The sequence below is a fragment of the Trachurus japonicus genome, chromosome 9 (assembly GCF_045865225.1).
Source record: "Trachurus japonicus isolate A0001 chromosome 9, Traja_1.0".
Lineage (NCBI taxonomy): Eukaryota > Metazoa > Chordata > Actinopteri > Carangiformes > Carangidae > Trachurus > Trachurus japonicus.
In genome coordinates, this window is record NC_140915.1 from 23,080,005 (window position 1) to 23,101,564 (window position 21,560).

The following is a 21,560-nucleotide window of genomic DNA, read 5'->3' on the forward strand; positions in this document are numbered from 1 at the left end:
TCACCTCCATCCAGTAAAAAACCTGGAACAGACCCGGGATTTATTAACTATAAAGTAAAGCCAGATAAATGCATGAATGCAAACACCATGGTTACCAGTGAAATCATCACACACCAACATTTATTTAGCTGTCTGTGAGAGTTTCTTTATTTCTGTGGTGGAAAACATGTCGCATTAAAGCAGGCAATTCTCAAATTGCTGGCAGCAGGAACCAAAACAAAATCAGTTTGTTGGAAGTTTTGTTCGCCCCAAGTTCAAATTTTCAAGATTTCACCTTGATGAGCTGCTTATGAAAGGTCGTATGGTCTTTGATATACTCTGATTTTTGTGTAGGTGCCCTAGTAGTTACCCTTTCATCTGCAAGATTACCCTCTTAAAAAAAAGTTTTTATTTTAAAAAAAAATCACATAATAGACGATACATCAAAGGCTGTTTTTATCATTTTCTTTGATCCATGAACAATTCCCTCATAAAGGAGAAACTGGAAAGAGTCCACATCTTTCATCAAGTTTGTGTGTGTGTTTTTTTTTTTTTTTTTTCTTAAAAGGATCAGGAAAAATACTTAGTTACCAGTTTAATTGTTGCTCTCACCATGATTTTATTGTTTAAGTTCTTATTTCACTTTGTTTCAGGATGACTATTACACAATCTGAGTTTTTCAGACACATAATTTGTGATTTGTGGCCATTCAGGTCCTACATCTATGCATCTTGGGCTGAACTATCTTTGGCAGCAGCAGCATGTGTCTGGCAATGTGGCGTGTAAATTGAATTACATGGCTGTAAGTCTGTCGCTTTACCTCTTATGACCAACAGAGTAGGTGACAGATTCTGTAGGCTTTCAAATATCACTATCACTCTTCTGCTTATTAGCATGTTTTTCTTTATCTGTAACAGTTGTATAGATGCTTGTTTAAAATACATTTCTCAAAGACCTGGACCAACTGAAAGGGACTAATTAGTAATGGTAACCGATCCAACGTGTTTGTTCTTTTACTTAACAGTTCAATCAGTGCCTGACTTTATTTTCTGTCTAGGAATGCACTTTGTATTGTTCTGTTAATAATAGCTCTCCAAACTTTTGCTTCACAACCTTTTAGGTCTCTGTGGCTTTCTGTCAAATGGTGTCAGTGTGTGCAGCTCTCCTGCTAAGAAAGTGAGGTTGAAAGAAACAAAAAGCAAGAATGAAGGATGGAAAAAGCTAAGAGAAAGCGAGGGAGGCAAATGGAAGTAACAACATGCCTGAGAGATGAAAGAGGGACAGATAAACTATAGATCACTTCACTTGATGGCACCAGACGAGAATGTTAAAGCATCGCTGCTCCATGTTTAGTTTCTTAGATGTTCCTGAAGTTTTACTATGAATACTGACGCACAGCTGTAGGAAAAATGCAGTGGAGTTTCTTTTTTCAATGAATCACTTTGCCGTTCTTATCTTTAGTGTCAAACTGAATCCCATTTGATGAGACCAGTAAAAACAACCGATATCTTGTTCGCTCGATGGACTGTACTTTGGCGGAGATATCAAACACATGTGGAGCACATGTGGCCATAGCATACAGTACACACGTACACACACACAGCTGGTTGATTCAGTTTTGGTACTTCCACTAAATGTTAGTGCAGGTGCAACTAATGATTATTTTGATAATTAATTAACCTGCTGATCATTTTCTCATCAATGAGCTTGCGGATAGTTAAAAACTCAAAAGTGAAAAAAAAAAAAAAATCCAGCCGGAGTTCTTCTGCTCCAGAGTTCAGAGCTCAGTCTGACTGTTTGTTGTGTTGAACATCAGGCCAAAACTGCAATATACTGAAACAAATAAGTATTCAGATTACTGTAACTTTCTTTCAAATAAGTAGCTGCATTTTCATTAGAGCAAGACAGAAAGTTAAGTGTTAGCGGAGCGAGAGAGGTGGTATAGGCAGGAAACTGATAATACAGAGCAGAGGTTTAGTGTCTGTGTGCACTGAGGGGGCTGTAGTTGAGAAATGATAAAAGTTGGCAGAGGGGATGTATGTGGGAAGGAAGTATGGCGAGAAGGGAGGAAAGAAGAAATAGACAAAGAAGAATGGATGATGAGAAGAAGATATTTGGAATGAGATGGAGGAATAGAAATTAAAGTTAGGTTTGAGAGCAGATTAGAAGTGAAAGCTAAGAGAATGGAGTCACCGTTGGAATAACAAAATCCGAGGGATATTTCCTCCATGCTGATAGCTTTGTCGTGAAGCTGTCCCACTAGTATAATGCAATCACAGCGTTTCAACACTTACATTGAATTCTCTGTCGATATAATTATTCTCTGCAGAGGAACACCGAGGTACTAAACTATTATTTTCAACTAATCAACCCGTGCCTCAACAAAACCACCTTTGTGTTTCAGTGTTATGAACTGCCAGTGTCTGGCTTAATGCTCTATTCCCCACAGTGAAGTCTTTTCAACGCCCATTTGACTATTTAATGGGCCTCTGTGTGTGTGTGTGTGTGTGTGTGTGTGTGTGTGTGTGTGTGTGTGTGTGTGTGTGTGTGTGTGTGTTCACAAGTAGTGGCACAGTCGTTGTTGTGTTTGAGGTAGGGAAAAGGTACAAACTGAAACACGGTTGACCTGATGCACTCACCCGCATACACGTAAGCACATCACAGTACACAGCAAATGAAATGAAGCCATGATTTGGATAAACAAGCTATCATGCAAAGAAGAAAGGTTGTGAGACAGCTTTGTGCTGAGTTAATTGGTTCCACTTCTCTTTTTTATCAGAGTGGAGATCTCACCCTGTTGAAAGGCCCTCAACCAGGATAATTACAGTGTTTGCCTGGCCTTTTCTCTGTGTCTCCATGGTGGAGTCCTCCCATGCATGTGCTGTAGTGCAATCCCGTGCATTCGAGTAGAAAGCCACAAGGATAGGCCACAATAAACACAATTAGCCTGGATTGCGGCATTGCAGTGGTGTTTTTGTTTTGCTGCAGTGGCACTGATTTACGCACTCCCCTCCACAATGCACTAGAAAGAAAGCTTAGCTCACCTAAGCTTTAATTTTGCACATTAACTTGCACTCCTCATTGACATGCAGTACGCATGCAAAAGAGGCGAAGAAAATTGTTGCTTATTTGTTGCATGGGGTATCGTCTCGTTCACCTTAATACTTACTCCTAGTCAACACATGCACACAAACCTACACGTAGGCAAGGACACACACATACTCAGACCTCACACTGGCAGCTGCTTAAGCTATTTTGGGTCTGGAAGTTGGCTCCTTGTGCACTGGCAAGGAGTTGGGTGACGGAAGTTTATGTAGGGTTGAAGTATATGTTTTCATTTTGTTTACATTGTATTCTATGAATAGAGATAATGAGATCTGTGAGCTGTATGTACAGATCCTGATGCTTGTGCACAGCCACGTGTCCCAGGAAACAGTTGCACAGTACATGTATGTGCAATCATGATGTCAGTTTACCTCAAACTGGTGCATAGGTATATAGTATGTTGCTCAGTTACTGGATATTTACTGCTGGATATGTCCGTGAAGTGAGATGTATTTTTGTCATTAAAATGTAGAAGTTTACATTTAGTCCACTATCACATTGATAATTTATGAGGTAATTAACCTCCCAATGAAGTGCACACCCAACAAATTGCATCTCATCTTATCAGAAATACTGTATGCGAATGTATCAGTTACATAAATGGTCATTAATGGTATAGGAGGTATAGGTCAATTACCAGATTTTAGGCAAGACTAATACTGTAATCAAATGATCTATTGCCTGTTTTTAGCTTCTCCTTTGAAATGAAACCTAGTATGGGCAGCATGCTTACTTGGAACTGACCTGCGTGTAACAAGAACAGCATGTTTAAACAAGCCTGCATTTGAAGGGGGGAAAATTCGATTGCCCAGTTACGAAAAACTGGTGGCACCATGCTTTTACAAAAGAACATGTAAACATTTGGCCTGCTGAAGTGCGTCAGATGACGGAGAAGGGGGGACACAGGTGTGAATGGTAAAAAATATTAATCACCGTGATCAACAAATGATCAACTTCAAAAAGAAGTTGAAGATTCCCTGATCTAGGATTGGTGTTCCCATTAAAGTAGTGCTTCATCTTAAAGAGAAACTATTCAGAATTTTTAGCTTAACTATGCTACATTTTTACCTTGATTAAACAGCTTTGGAGTAATTGTGACGGTTTAATAAATGGCATGTAACTCTCGTCTCTGCGCACTGCGACGCAAACGCGCCCCGTAACCCATAATCTCTTGCTTATGACAGATTAAACTACACAAATACACGTCGTAACATCCATGATATGTAACGTTATGTGCCACTCTATTGATTTATTTCTCACCAGCTTCGTAATAAAAGAATGCACATGGCAGGAGGAGGGTTGGCAAAACAGTGGAAAAGCAACCGGTCTTAGTTCCTCTTTAAATCAGGCGGTAATGGAATCTCTTTTGTTAAACCAATTCATCATGTCACATCTGTGCTGTAAGGTTACATATTTGATTGATTTGACTGATTTAGGCTTTCATCACAAAGCAGGCAGCAGAAATGACAGGAAATGAAGGAGAGAGGGCCAGTCTCCTGCCTGTGTCTTAAGTCCTCAGCCACCACCGTGCTTCTTTTCCTGTATCTACAATTATATTAGTCTGCGATCAGGTGAATGTAATTCATAATTCAATAAGCCATACTGTACATGCTGTGTAAGCCAGCTTCCACAGCTTGTCTGGCTTGTCATTTTTGTATACAGCCCTCTCACTTTGTTCTCACCTGCTTTCACATTATTGCTTTCACACTGCAGATAATGGATAACACCACTGTCAGACCAGAGGCCAAGGAGAAGTATACAATTCAGCTACTAGTGAACAAAATATGCTTTTTACTACTACTGTATGTCAGAAGACAAAATAGCAGTGAAAATATATCACCCACCAGTAAAACAACTATATTAATGGCCTGATCATTGTGCTGTGGATGCAGAAATTCACAGCTCTAGGTTAATCCTCTTTTCTAATAGACACTCTCTGTGCAGCTGCCATTGCCACTTACTCAGTTTTGATATTTGCCAAAGACATTCCAAAGCCAAGAGCGCTAAACTGGACTCACCTGTCTCTGTCTTTCACTGCTCGCTAGTATTTGCCAAAGATCTTCTAAAGCTGACGGCCATCGTGTCTGGCTAGGCCTGTAGTATTGGCCAATAATATCCTAATACCACGAGTATGCAGCTACAGCTAAGCACACCTGTCTCTGCCTGTCTTCTGTTAGGCTGTTGTTTTTGCCAAAGATAATACAAATCCCAAGAACATTAGGGGTCTGTGAAGGTAGCCCATAGATATTTTGAGGCCAAGAACACTGTGTTAAGCTCATCTGTCTCAGCTTTTTTAATTCTTCTCCACTATTTGCCAAATATATCTTACACTAAGCCAAGTGTTCTCATCTTCTCATCTTTAGGCCAGCCCGCACTGTTGAACAATACCCAAATGGGCAGCCGGAGCAGTGTGGAGAATCATCTGGACTGATTAAGAGAAAAATAATAATCACAATTTCACTGTTTCAGGGTGTAAGGCGTAGTTTGAACATAAACTGTACACTCAGCAGTTTTGTTCCAAATAAAATAAGCTTCTAATTATAGTTATAAATGGCTCTATAATAAATTGTAATCAACATGTTTTTAAACACAATACACTCTCAGACACTATTTGCCATCTTCTCTTACAGTTCTCACGTTAAGCTTTAAGCCTGCAGTGTTATCAGTTCACTTTGGCTCGGACATGTTTAAATTCAGCCAAATGACTCACTGTGTATATATTTTTGCCCTGATTTTGTTGCACAATTAGATGACAACATATTCAACTCAAGCGGGCAATGTAATCCTAAGGAGCGTGTGTAGATGTGAACACATCCATGTGTGTTTTTCGGATACAAATGTGTATCTGTGCTACTTTCCAACAACTATACTGTATACTGGATGTTAATCACAAAATGTAAAATATAATGCATATCCCTATTTAATTTTGGGATTTAGGCAAGCAATCCCAGCGTGTAGCTTTTCCCCTGTCATACCTTCCTGCCCCATTTTTTCCCCTGACCATTTCCACCATCCTTCTTCATGGTCATCTGTTGAAAATGCTCTGATTTTATAGCGGAAAAAAGAACCTGAAGGAATTTCATAACTTCAGGTATTTGTTCAAAATCAGACCCAGGATCATTTTATGATCACTGTTGTATCACTGTTGCATAGGTCTCAAGGGGATCTTTCAGATGACTGTGTGCCATTGGGAGCACATCTGGAGGGCAGTGTGTGAGAGCCAGACAGAGGGAAAGCAAGACATGGGCCAAGTAAACAGAATCAGAAAGTTGGACACCAAATGTTGTATCAAAAAATAATGATAGAAAAAATAAATCAGGGGAAATAAATAGAAGCCAGTAAACCTTGCATATCTTTGAGTGAATCCGTCTGAGTGATACTGACACCCATCTATATCCATAACCCTCTCAACAGGCCTAAGTCCAGATGTTGAATAGGGAAAACACTTCCTGGTCCAGCTGTGGATCATTTTGACAGGCAGGCTGTCTCAGCGCAGAGTGCTGCACCCAGCTGGAGCGCTGTCTCTTTACCATGTCCTTCTTTCTTCTGCTTGATCTACTGTGTTGTTTCTGTTTTTGTTCCTTAGAAAAATAAAAGTGAGCTGCCAGAGAGAAGAAAGGACGCTGTAAATTACACGGGACTAAAATGTTCTGTCTCTCTCCCATTCTCGCTCAAATTAAATATCCATTTTAGCTTCCCTAAAATGGATATTTAATTGTGCCTTTCAGTTTTACACTGTTTATTCGCCTTGTGAATACACAATGTTGATGTAGTAAGTACACTAATTGAGACCATAGTTCAGTGCAGGATACTGTAGATCTTAAAAACCACAGTACTAAAAGCCCATTAATCCTGAATCCCTGCTTTAATTCATCCCATTTGGGACCCCCTAGAATCATGCAGATGCCCTCTTGATCCAGCTTGGGGCCCCCAGTACCACTAGTTTCCTTCACGGAGCCCCCCGCATATACAGTAGTTTCCCTTCAAGGCAGAGATTCCTAAACCTCTCCTGCCCAGGACCCCTACTTTAAACAATGCAGTCTTCGTCATGAAATCACACCAGGGCCTTGGCTGTGTTGGGTTCAACCCGTATTGTGTAATTTAAATAAGTTTGAAGGCACTGACACGACGACCTTGATAAATCCAGTCTTGCTCTGGGGATCAGTCTGGTGTTTCTCTGCTCTGAGAGTTGTATGGTTCTAGTTGAGATTGTCATAGTGTGTTTGTCAGTCAGCTCCAGTGAGAAAGAAAGCTCATTTTGTGTTTTCGGTAAACGTGTGGTTTCGGTGTGGAAATGTCTAGTGTGTTTTGCAAACAGGCTGGCTTCACTCCAGTTACTGTCCATGGAGTTGTTAGTTTATTCAATTACAATTTAAATCTTTTAAATGATGATGGCAACGTTCAGTGTGGGAGTTGCCATGAAGTGAGCAAAGAGGCATGACGGGACATCATCAGGTCAAGAACCATTAACAATGGGAAAAAGTGCTTAAGCGCAGTTTGCTTCGGTGTGTATTGAGAGAAATACAGAGGAAATTTAGGGGTGTTTGTGTTTTTCTCTTTGTGTGTGACTGAATGCCAACGTGTGCTGGCCTGTCCCTGTATGTGTGTGTGTCTTTCTGAACACCTCCACGTGAGCTCCTCTGTTTATATGCACTGTTTTTGCTTCTTGGCCAGTCTTCTGTGAAACAAAGCTGTTAAAGTCTAAATTAGATTTCAAAAGACAACACAGGACTCTGGTCCTCCCATCTTCTGTTTTACTGCTTCGTGACTCCAGAGACAGAGCAGCAGTAAGACTAACTTTACTCCTATAGAAGCTGCCATTAAACCAAACAGCTGAGTGACACTTTCATGTAAAAAGAAAACATCTGTCCTCCGCCTTTAAAAGATATATATTTGCATGAATGTAATGTTTCATAAAATTACTTTTATGATCTTTGGAAAGCATTTAAGAAGAATTACATGCTGTAACAGTACCCAGACTGTTCATCTGGTTTATTACCTCAAATTATGTAGAAGTACTGTATGGTGCACCATTGGTTGTATGTGTTAGAGCAGTAACTCTTCTGCTTTGATGTTGCAAAAATTTCCAGTTTTTTTTTTTAGTTTTACAACATTTTGTTTCCAACATATCTCCTCTCCCTCTCTGCTATTTACCTTTAATTGACTTTATAGTAGCAGTATATTCTCGTTTACAGTATCCCCCATAATTTCATGTTTTTACTGTTACTCATACATCTTTTCCATTCTCATGTATTTATTTTTATTGTATAGGCTTTATTTAGTTAAGAAAAGCTGGCTTCAGTAAGATTAAGATGTGCAGGTAGTTGGCATGTCCTCTTACTGTGGAGTGGTGAGTGTTAGCGTTAGTTAGAGAGGCACTTCTCTCCCTGTCTCTGTGCACTGTTGGGATTTGGATGCAGTGTACTGTTGGAGATACTGCTTCCTTTCTCCTGCGCTGGTGGGGTTTAACTTAATGTGCCTGTTTCCTCTCATGGTCTGCTTTTAAGACTCCTTATGGTGCCAGTCTACCGCTGTGTGTTTTTGTTAAAAGGTGAGCTTCTATAAAATCTTGCTTGTTTGTTGCTATGTTACCACAGGAAACGCTGTTGTGATATGTGTAGGCATTTTCTGTGCGTTCATTACCTTCTTCTGCAGTGGTAGCTTTACCCACAGTATGTATGAAGAAGGACACTGTGCAGCTGTAATCAAATTACTTTCATAGATTCATAGAAAATGCATCTTGAAGTAGCTGTGCTTTACTGTAAGTCATGTCAGGTCTGGGCAAACTTTCACGCAAACCACAGTGGATTCGTACCCTCAGGCTACGCCAGAGGATATAGAAGAGTGAACATTATTTCAAGTACAGTGTATGATATATAACACCTAATTTCTACCATGGGCTACAATGTGGAGCTTGGAGGAGAAAACCTCATGTAAACACAATCCTGAAAGGAATCACTGAAATTCAACAGTGTAAATTAATTAAAGTTTTTCTTCTGTCTGCGTCCGTGATTGGTCAAACGCTGCACTGCAAATTGTCTCCAAGTTTATTTAATTGAGTAATGTTTTTGTAGTGAAACCGCTGCAGTTTTAACATATTTTGCCCTTTTGGTCTGGCCAGTGTCAGAGTTTCTTTTAGGATCTCATGTGATGTCATACTGAGCTGAAAGGCCTGTCGAGGCCTCTGTGGAGATAGTGGTGGGAGGCAGTGGATAAAGAACAGGGAGGATCACACACACGCACACACACACACAGATAAAGAGACATGGGTTCACACGCACACTACACACAGACCTACAGTGCTTGTGATCTGTGAGTGACCTGTGTCTCCTGTGGTCTTTTTTAATGTGTCTGATAAAGACAGGCAGAGTCAGCCTCCAGATCTATTTTAAGGCTGTTTCTAGATAAACACACACATTGGTCTGGACATTGGCAGAGAAACGACACAGTTGTTTCATACCAGCAGAGGTGTGTTACATCAGTTGGTGAGATCAGTAGTATTAGTTCACTCAGGATCTGTCATTCTGAGCCATACTACATGATACCTTCATTGGCTCCCATAGCCACACACACACACACACACACACACACACACACACACACACACACACACACACACACACACAACCTCACTTATGCTGAACCACACGTGGCTGTATTTCTGCCAGTCACTGTTCTTTAGTGGTGCCACGGCATTTTCTCCTGGTCACGTTGTTCTGTCTGCTTCAGTTTAAGGTAAAACTGAGACCAAACTAGCACTCTCTTTCCCCTCTTTTTTACCTAATAAGGCACAGAAAAAGAAATAAATACAGAAGAGCCCAGAGTGTGTGTCCCTCCTTCAAGGATGACGACTGCATACATTTTAGAGGGCTTTGTTTTAATAATCATTATCACTTTTGTTTAAAAAGAGTGATCTCATTTCAGGAAAAGGCAAAGAGGTAGGAGGGAGTAGGTAGGAGGAGGAGAGCGAGATCATTAAAACTGAATTTACTGAAAGGTGCAGAGATGGAGTAAGAAGAGAAGTTAACTGTAGACTGTAAAGAAGACCCTGGGTTACTGTTGTGCTTGTTCATAAATTACGAAGCTGGTCTTATTTTACAGAGTTAGTGGAGAGACTCTCTCTCTTTCTCTCTCTGAATCAGGTTTAAGTTTGATCTTATCAAATGAAAAAGTTTGATTTTATCAAAGTCGCATCCTTCAACCAAACTTGCACACATGGATGACAGACGTCATAAAAAAAAATCTGTCTCTTTCACAATATTTTATTTTGTACTGCCTAGTTACTGTAAAGCTAAGGACAAGGGAGAAAAATGAGGGAAGAAGAATGGAAAAACTTGAATTTAGATCATTTGTAAAATGACAAACATCAGGAACACATGATTTTTGATAAAAGTGTTTTGACTTCAGTTGGATAAAAGTATTCCCTTCTGTCTTTGGCTGGAATGCAAAAAAATACCACAAAAGCAAGCAAGAGATGCCAAAAATGTCTCACAAAGACACATTAGGTGCAAATCTACGAGGGGATCACGGCTCATGAAAAAGCCAGACTAGATTTGAGGCAAACAGAACCACAGTACAGTTTTGTGCAAGAAAAGTCCATTTTCACATAAAATATTCAGAAAGGTGCAGTCAATCTAAAAATAGAGCTGTACAAACAAACGTTGTGTCTATGTGTGTGTGTATGTTTAAACCTTATTTGCAGGTGCAGAGGCCATTAAATGTATGAACTGGCCCTTGTGGCCTGTGTTATCACACTATAGTAACATTTCCTGGGCCGACCTGTCATGCCTGAAATCACTGTCACCACACCCCTGCACAATACTTCACAGTGTGTGTATGTGAATATTTGTGTGGATGTACGTACATGTTAACTGGCCTGCAACAATTCTGTCATTCACATGGCAGCACACCTCATGAAAGACCCGCCTATTGCTGAAATATAATTATGTGTGTGTGACTTCTTGAGCTAGACTGAACTAAATGATTGATTGCCAGGAGCTACATATATTTAAATGTATGTAGTGTGGATGTATGGATATGTGCGCATGTGCGTAATTTTGAGTGCACCCACATGGGTAGTTTTTTGGTTTGAATAAACACAAGGTCACACACAAAGGCATCGAGTGACAGAATCAGCTCCACTTGTAAAATTTCTGCAGACGTGTGATGCTTGTCTCTGTGTATCAGTGCCTCCATTTGTGTTTGTGTCCTAGACAGTGTGTGTTCAGCTTCTACTGGTGTTACTAACAGGTCCCAGTCAGTGTCACCTAAACCACCAGCACTCCTGATTCTTGAACACCTCTCTCTCTCTCTCTCTCTCTCTCTCTCTCTCTCTCTCTCTCTCTCTCTCTCTCTCTCTCTCTCTCTCTCTCTCTCTCTCTCTCTCTCTCTCACACACACACACACACACACACACACACACACACACACACACACACACACACACACACACACTCAACAATCTCTCATTGATTCAGTGTGCCTGGTTGCTTGCTGGTCTGGTGAAGCTAATGGCATGTCAGGGTGCAGCCCTGGAAACATCGGTCAATGATCTCACTCGTGTAAGAATAGACCAGGGAGATTAAACACAAATGCACAACCAAGAAAACAGCCGGGAGGGCAAAGCAGAGATAAAGAAGATGTGGCATCCTTCTTTTTTGACGAGTCAATTTAATGTGTCAATGTAGAAAAACACTGTGAAAAAATAGCACATTATAAATTATATGGATGGTAAGCATGACAGTAGTTTTCTATGCAATGGGACAACACCACACAAAATTGACTTAAATATTAACATACTGTTGAATCATCAAGAATTTAACATTATTCTGTTGTGTCGGTTTTTATTTCACAATGGAGGAAGGACTGCTGTTGAGAGTGGAAACAGAACAAATACAATGTAACATCCCATGAAAGTATTTCGATGTTATGTAAAGGCATATGTACTGTATGTTACAAAAATAGTTAATTAGGAAAACATAAAACAATTCCACTAAACAAAGTAAGAAATTGTGTTTTAAATGTTTTTTTTTACACATCCAAACCCTGATGACTAATATACAAATACAAGAGAAAAAAAAAATTAAGAATGATTTTTATATGTAATAAGATATGGAAACATGTTGAAACATGAATGGCATGCACTTGGATGTGGTAGGGTATCAAGGCAAAACCAAAATAGCTGTCACCACAAACAATTTTGGCGGAAACACAGACTCACACTGACATGTCAGGAAGAGACGCGGTGCTGCTCTGTTATATAATGTAAAACTTCCATGAACATGAAACAGAGAAGTGTAAACACAGACATGTAGAGTTTGACACTTAACATGGACCATGCTAAGTTACAAAACAAAGCACAGAGAACAGAAACATATTTTGTAGCAGCTGCTTTTAAACTATGAAATTAAACTGCCGTAGGGTCTCAGCGCTGAGGGGAGGAACACACACACACTCACATCTATGGCCCAGCAACCATTTCCATCTGGTGTGCAGGAGGTAGATATATGAACTGTTTTGTTTGTCACTGTCACACTGTCAGTGTCTTTATTGCATCCACTTACTCTATGACCCTCACACATTTAAGTCATGGAGAAACATTCCTGTGGTGAAGTGTCTGATACAGTGTAAGGTCTTGTTGCTCCTCTGGTATAAATTCCCAGTGGAAGTCCCATATTCTGTTGACGTGCTCTGTTTTTATTTTTGGCGTTTTTCAAACTGTAAACATAATCAGATTTGCTTACTTGGTTATGGCTCTGTTAATGAGCACAGTATACAACCAATGCAGGATAAACACATTTTCTGAGGCTCATTTGACATCGACAGCTACTTTGGTGTCAGGAAGGTGAACCTAGGTAGCTACAGTAGATCTCTCATAGGTTTTCCCAAGGTCACACAATTTCCCAGTAACGTAAAGGCATTTTAATAAAACAATAGGTTCCTTGTTTAGGATCCTGAAATTACCTTAAAATCCCCAAAAGAAAAGGTTTAAAAGCGTCTGAAATAAATTAGACTCTGTTTCTCATTCACTTTCCAGCAGGCCTTGTTTTTTTTCTGACTCTTACCATATGACCCCAACACATTTCCATGTTTCCAGTTATAGCTGCAGTGTAATCGAGGCTACAGCACACATGGATGATGATGACGTATCTGAAATACCTACTCCATACCCTGGCATTTTCCTTCCTAGTCTAGGTGCCTAATTTCAATACCTTTGGCTGCACAAGTGAGATCATTGCTGCCCCCAGATTAGCTTTGATGGGGTACTTGTTGACTTGTTGTATTTACAATAGTGCGTCCATGGAAACTCACCACGTAGATGTAATGAAAAAAGGGGGCGACATGAAGCCATCAGGATTTTCTTTTATGCTTTAGCAGTTGGGAGTTCACCGTTCACAAAACCAAAATACAGTGGTTTGGACCAAACAGCATCCTCTGCTTCCCTGAGGGAGAAATTGTCAGTCGGACTCTCCTCCTACATCATATGATATGATGGTTCTCCCAGTCACCTGCCAAGCATTTTTTTGAGAGCACCTGCAGTTTCCAATGATGCCTTCCTTCCCAGTACACCATCTGGTGTACCGAGTTAGAGTAGCTGTATCTGTGTACTGACGTGTTACTAGCTACTACTAGGCTGTCGGTTCAGATTTACTGAGATGAAGGACATGCACCTCCCTGAGGAAGTGTCTAGAAGGGCTGCCCTGAGAGGAATGTAGAGCTGCTGACATTCATACATCTTCAGTTGCTGCAAAGTTTACTTAACCTTTGATTATTTTTACCTTTAATATTAACTTGTGTATTTTTATCTTAATATCATAATCAATCAAGTTATGATGCACTGAATCACCATTCGAGTCAGGTCCATTGGTCTGTGTACATGTAAGTGAGGGACTTCACTCCTTTTATTGCTTAATATACTGATCCATCACTGCTGTAAATGAATTATTTCAGTTCGTTCTGTATCAGTAAAGTACTGCCCCATTGCATCACTATAATCCTGAACCATGCAGGGCAATTAAAAGCACTTCTGTAGACAGAGGGAAAATGATATCAGTAAAACTGATATTAGGAGGAAGTGCTAAGCCACTTCTGAGTACATTCAAGAGAGTTGATAGTTACGGGCATGTTCCTCAGATGACCTTCTGGGGAGCTCATGGCTCAAAGCGGTATTAAGAGTATCAAATCAAGAGTATCAGATTGATACAGGGCTTTTTATACTAAAAGCAGCTGGCTTCAAAGCACACATACACTGAAAAAGATCACAATTTTCAGCTCCAGCAACTCAGATTTCATAATTTGACTCTATTGGATTGTGTCATAGCCGATGACAGAAACCTCTCCATATAAGGCTCTATGCTAAGTCAGGTTAAGTCGTAATTCACCATAATTCACCATAACCACAGTTTCTCAACCTCAGTAAGATCTAAAGATTTTACCGTACGGGTTTAGTGGTTTAGAACAGCTGTATAAATATCAGCAAACCCTTCTGCAGGGCTTGTTTACTTTTACCCGCACGGTGTTGGCTAACAGTCACAATCTATAATGAGCATGAATATTCATATATTAAAACCAGACATTTTTCAACATTGAAACGAAAAAGAAATGTGGTTGTGCAATCTTAATTCATACACTATGTCTCTTCCTTCTTCTCTCTTTCTAGGGCTTCCAGTGTTCCCAAACCTCCTCCTGTGGCACCAAAGGTACTGTAACATAAAATGATACACACTGGGGTGTACTGCATGTTTATTGATAGAGACAAGAAGATCCTATGATCACTGTTTTAGTAAAAAAGAGGTACACCAGGTGAAAATGAGATTCTGCTTGGGTGTACAGAGCAGTCAGAAAGTGTTCAGACCACTCCATTTCATATCGCAGCTTTATGCTGAACAGTTATCCCTCACCAATTTACACTCAATACCCAATAATAATAATTAACAGGATTTTAGAGATAATTTTGAAACTGAAATATCAAATCCATATTCATTATTCAGACCATTTACTATGACACATCAAATTAATGGCAAACAATGCAAATCAAAGCAAGAAGGCATGATTTCTAAGGAACTGTAGAGCTCAGAGACAGGATTGTTGCAAAAAAAACTCTGCTGCGCTGAAGTTACCCAACAGCACAGAGACCTGGATATTTCTTAAATGGAAGAAGTCTGGAACAACCAGGACTCTTCGCTGTCTGGCCAAACTGAGCAATCAGAATGAGAGATGATCAAGAACCCAATGGTCATTGTGGCTGAGCTCCAGAGATCCTGTGTGGAGATGAGAGAGACTTCCAAAAGAACAACTATTTCTGCTATAGAAAGGCCAAACAGTTCAATCTTGGTTTCAGACCAGACAGCCTTGTTTCTCACAGTCTGAAAGTCCTTTTGGTGCTTTTCTGCAATTTTTCACTCAATATGATGATGATCACGATGACCGTCGGCTTCTTGGCCAACAACATCATCACCATCATTCATATCTCAAAGATGATGAGATGAGAAGCAGCAGACTACTGGGCTAAATTTCATGTGTCATTGGGTCTGAATACTTATGTCAATAAGATTTTTCTTTTAAACAAGTTATGTGCTTGTTGTATATCTTGTGTTATTATAGTGAATTGAGTATTGATGAGAGATAACTTTCTTTAGCATTTTTTTTTAGCTGTAACACGAAAATGAGACAATGAAAGGGTTTATGTATTATAGGTACATCTTTCTTATGTTTTTCCTTAATAATTTATTTTACAATGTCTTATGGATTTAGATTTTATCTTTTTTGTTGATATATAAGTTTTCTAATCTCTTTGTAATCAAACAACTACTATAAGAAGACTATGGAACAGGAAATAGACTCACCTGAAAGCAATCAAATTCTTCAGTCTAATATATCATAAAAACAAGAAAGTAATTCACCTGGGGTATGTTCAAAATCCTTTGAATGCTCATCTTTAGTAACTACATACACCCTTCTGAAACGATGCCATACACACTTAATGTTGCATGAAAACCACCTTTGTCTTGATTATTGTGTTTTTTTTTTCTTGCATTGCTACATTGGTGTTTTATTGTAAATGAAAGTTATACTGATGCATCTCTATTCAAAGAAATTCTTGGACCAAATTGTAAATTTTACAGAGATTTTGCATGTTTGGATTCTTTTGCAGCTCTTTAAAAACTAAATCAGACTTTATTTTTTGGACTAACATGTAAATCATGACTGGAGAGGCATCAGTATATTGAGTGCTGTGCTGTGCTGTGATTTATTTTTGTGTGTATCTGCATGCTCTCCTCCCATGCCGGTAGGACGACAGATCAGACATCATAAAACCAGTGGCACTCACCCACCCGCCTCCTCCACCCCATCCTCACCCCCACTGCCCTAGTCCCTCCTCCGCCCCCTACATTAAAGCTCCCAGACCTTATGGGGGCTGCGGGTCAGAGAGTGACTACTCTCCATCACAATCACCATTTGCTGCTTTTATCCCATCCCCGTCCTCTGCCTTCACTCCTGCCTCCTCCCACGCCAGTCCTCCTCCTCCACCTCCCGTCTCTTACCCATCCTCTTCCTCCTCCTCCTCCTCCCCTGGCCTCGTTCCGCCTCAGCCATCAGTGTATAACACACCAATCAACCTGTACTCCACTGAGAACGCCTGTGAGGTGGCCATGGGGCAGAGGCGGGGCCTTTTGGAGAGTCAGGGTGGAGCCTTGCCACTGCAGTTTAATGGGTGAGTGGCGGTCTCTCCATCCAATCAAACAAATCAATTCCTGGTTCCTACCTCCAGCTGTTTTTGCCTCGGTTCTGTTCGAGCTATAGGATCCTTTACATGTCAAACATCTGCTTTAGCGTATTTACTTCATTTTCTGATACTGTCTGTTACTAATTTCCTCACAGATTCATGCAATTTTTAGAAATGATTAAAGGTATTTGAAAATATCAGTAGCCCCCTAATTTGTTTGTGAGAAGGAGAAGATGAAACTGACACCATTGTTAAGTTTTGAGGGCTGCACTTAGTTAGACAAGTATTTGGTAACAGAAAAAATCCACTTCTGTAATGATTTATAAACATGGTGTGTTGCCAGGCCCATTTCGAAGTTCATGTTCCTGACTGAAAATTGTTTACTCCACACAGCCCCCTCCGCTGGCTTTCCAGACTCCAACTTAAAATTTTGAAATCTTGGCAATGATATTCAAAGTTCTTCTACATCATTAAATCAGCCTCAAATATCTGTTTGTGTTTTATTCTGAGAAAAACATTTAAAAAAAAAACACACCAGAATGGCACTAAGCAGAGCACATAACTCCGCCAAGGCCAAACAATCCTACATGATTTTTGTTGTCAGCTATTGCTATATTTATTTGTTCTTAATCCTGACGCAAGACAGCTGTATGGTTTTATTACCTGTTGTGTGAAATGATGACATCAGCCTTATTCAATAGTACTACAGCTGTATTGAACATTGCTGCGTTAAATGAAATACTGCTGCATTCCTAAATGCTGCTGGTGCCATATGCACTGTTACTCCCCATTAATAATAAGTACAACACTGTGCATAATGTAGATTTAGTATTTCTTCCACCAGATCTGGATTATTACTGTATGTGGATCTGTACCAAACGGTATGAACTCATCGGTCTCATCACCCTAAATGTTTTTGCTACCTCTACACCCATACATTTCTTGGACATATATACAAAAATGCCACAATCTCACAACCTTAAGGAATGTGCAAATCAGTCATTTCTGTGTAATTCTGCTGATGAACAAAGAGATCAATGTGCAAATGGACATGAAAACAAGACCTCTTTGGTTGAATTGCGAAAGCAAGATACTCAAAACACAATATTGAGATCAGTGATTTAAGATAACAAATCAAGACTGATCATGCTGCCTGAGTTTGTCTTTTTATTATAGTGTTGATTGAAACGTGGCAGTCTCAACTTTGCTCTGTGCAGCTGTTTTGGTTAACATTTTGACCAAACCAAAAAGCCAGAGTCTCTGTTAGTTATTTGTGTAACATGTCATGTTGAATAACTTAAACTACCAGTCTGGAAACACTGATATGTAAGCACACTAAAGTGGCTTATTTGATTACTGGTGCAACTCTCCACTGAAAGTTTGTGCAGAGAGACATGCGATATCTGTTTTCTTGTGAAAGAAAACATCAGACCTGATTGACTCTTAATGAGCTGTTGGAGTCTTCTTAAAATAACTAAAATATACAATGCTGTAAAACATCACCTGGAGTTGTCTGTGCTTAGAGTCAACAAAGTGAGGATTTTAACACAGTTTATATTAGATTTGAATATGTGTGGACAAATAGAATATCCCTAGCATGATGGTAATGGTTAAGCTATTGAAATGTACTCGCAAACCCTTTTACTTGTGGCTGCTCTTCCTATTTCTTTGCTTTTATTTTATTCTAAATCATTCATGATATGCTATAAAGACACATATTTGCTCTTCTAAGGGAAAGTGGACCTCTCCACTGCATTCTTTATTTTGAATTATGGTGGCGTGTCTGAAGACAGACCCACATTTCAACTATATTATTCGTCACTAGCCTTTGAAGAGAACCCTTCTTGAATGAATTACTGTTATGTTTGCCCTCTCTGCCTCTTTCTACCCCCCTTTTCTCTTTATATATCTGTTAATCCATCATGTTCACTTTTTCTCTGCCACCCTTCACATCCAAGCTGTCCGTTTCTGTCCCTCTCAACATAATTCCCACAATACCCCCCTCCATTTTCACTCACAACACCTCCTCTTCCCTCTCCAGAAGCATAGTGAGTATAACTATGCAATGATGCCATGACTAAGCTGTGTATATATAGCCTGTATTGGTAATTCAAGCTGTGTGGTATTCTCTCTGCTCTTCTAGAAAACCAGTCAGTCAGTGAGGGATTCAGCCTTGAATCCATGTAGATTTGCAAACTCACTGTTGCCCTTCACAGTCTAACACGCTGTCATCAAGCCATTTTTCTTCACTTCTTCATTCATTCTTTTTGTAATTTATCATAAAGCTACTGCGTATTTGTGGATGTTTTTGATTTGTCTCACTTAAGATGCCAAATGGATTGAATATGCTCCTTTTCTGACTCATTTCACCCCATGTTTTCACTCTGTCGTTGCTGGTTTCACTGGGAAACACACTGACAAAAGGATCAACGGTCTCTTTCTGTGAGACTTAGCAGACACCAGCCATCTGCACAATATAATCTTACACCATGCAGTCATTCTCACACTCAACAAATACTCAAGATGAATTTCAGTTGGGTACATAGCCTTCTCCAAGTATTACAGATGACATTTATTAACCCACTTGATCTTGCTCTTTGGCTTTTGCTTCTTTCACATCCACATTTCTATCTGAATGTTGTGTTTATCTTTCCTCATCCTACTTTTATTCGGAATGATAGACAGCTCAAGTATTTCAATAGTTATTTAGGTCGTCCACAGACGATTGTAGATGATCAAGTTGTATGGTATTGTCATGAACTGTAGTTTATGCAATGGCTCTTTTTGAGAAAGCACTTTCAGGATGTGTGGTACAGAATTATTCTCACTCTCTATATACAGTACTAATCAGTGGGTACATATTTCATGATCAGTGAATCACTTAATTCTGATACTGAGGTGCACACACACTGACACTTTTGGACAGCACGTGTCCATCCCTGCGTCTTGCTTGCTTGGTTGCATGCTGTAAATGTGTGGTGTGGTTCGTTTCAGAGGGGATTTTAAATAAAATGGTGAGAATTGGGAAATATGTATGTCAGTTTTCCCTGTCTTTCTCTCTCTTCCCTTTCAAACCTTGTTTTCTGCTTTGCAGACTGCAGCACATCATCAAGTTACAAAGTTAGTTTCTGAAGCACGTCAAATTACGCCTGTTCGCCTTTTCATCTGTTCATCCCTGCATCTTTGTGTGAATACACCTAACATGACATTTTGCATGAATTAACTTATTGGCTTGCCACACAAAAAGCTTTTGTGTTACGTAAGGTTTTCCCACACACAGTGACACACATGCATTTAACTAATTAAAATGAGTCAAAACCTTTGCATGTGATGTGTACAATATGCTGAGGCTTCAAATATATTTTCCCCTCAACCATAAAGCAGACACACACACACACACACACACACACACACACACACACACACACACACACTACAGTCACTGACTGTACTGTAACTGTATGTGACCAGGCTCACATAGAGCTGTCAACACTCCCACACCAACATAGCTGCTGCTGTGACAAGAATGTGTTGAGAGACGTTCATAAATCTCTCTATTCAATGTGCTAGGTGAGTGTGTTGGTGGGCGTGTGTATTTATAGGTGATTTATTGACAGCAGTGCCAGAAAAATCCTCAAGTCTGCAATACTTCTTGAGTGTGCGTGCGTGTGTGTGTGTGTGTCTTGGAGCTGAGTTATTGATGGCCAGTTAATAAAGGGCCAGTCAGCACACATGCATATTAGCTTCTCTTCATGAACACAAGTAAACACAAGCCACACATGTTGAATCACAACTATGCCGCACACTCATCAAAATAAAAGCGCATTTTTATTCCGAATCATTCGAATAAAAACATAAATTTGTCCAAATGATGAACAACTCCACCTCTATGCAATTACACATGAGTCAACAGCACCACCATGTGGTTAAAAATAGAACTGACTTCTGCTAATTGATCTTTTTAAATGTCTCCCTGAATATTTTGGCTCTATGTTTTGCATGTACCAGAAGTTGTGGTCCATAAGTTCATGCTGTCTGTTTTCCCCCATTATTTTTTTCTGTAATTATTGACATTCCTTTTAAATTTATTCTTCATAAGGAAATCAATTTCTTACATTTCTATCTCTTCGCTGTCTTCTTTCTTTACCTTGCCAATAGTGGACCTCACAGTATTTTAAAGTAAGTCTCTTAACATAGTTCTCACGTAATCCTTATGAATGTTATGGATATTGTGGTTTTATTTCCCCCTGCCTTTATTGAGTCTATTTCTGTTTTCTTCTGCCTGTTTTCCTCTGTTATTGGTTTTCAAGAAAACCCCAGCCACCAAGGTATCACATTGGTGTAGATCTTGTCACCAAATATGTTTAACAAAGTGTGCTGTGGTTTTTCCTCCTTTTGTTCTTGTCTAATAAGCATAAATTATATTTTTACCCCACATTATTATTTTAAGTGTGTCGTATAATGTGTAATCATCTAACAGTGTTAGATCTAACAGGATTACTCTGACTGAAATAATAATGTAATACATATAATGTATGTGAATCTAAGCTTCCTTATTGAAAGTATCCTCCTAAAAGGAAATTTAACATGGCTTTGGCTCATAACACACACTAAGTCTGGAGTACTAAGGAATATGAAATGTTTTATAGCTTCCTGTGGAATTTAAAGTTATACATTTCACTTTAATAGCTTATAATACCTCAGAGGAAATTACATCAGTCTTCATCTCTGTTCTACTGCTTTGATCAAT

General features: G+C 39.5%; 1 protein-coding gene across 7 annotated transcripts in view; it reads left to right on the forward strand.

Moving 5' to 3' along the window:
* pdlim5a (PDZ and LIM domain 5a) overlaps positions 1-21,560 on the forward strand; it is a 55,250-nt gene that overhangs the window by 16,510 nt on the left and 17,180 nt on the right. For 5 of the 7 annotated variants that reach the window (XM_085786619.1, XM_085786620.1, XM_085786618.1 and 2 more), the window contains exons 4-5: positions 14,744-14,783; positions 16,377-16,798. In XM_085786619.1, coding sequence (XP_085642745.1) covers positions 14,744-14,783; positions 16,377-16,798 — 462 coding nt within the window. Of the gene's footprint in view, positions 1-14,743; positions 14,784-16,376; positions 16,799-19,904; positions 19,931-20,968; positions 20,990-21,111; positions 21,139-21,560 lie in introns of all 7 variants that reach the window. The other 2 variants (XM_085786624.1, XM_085786623.1) reach the window with 2 other exon arrangements.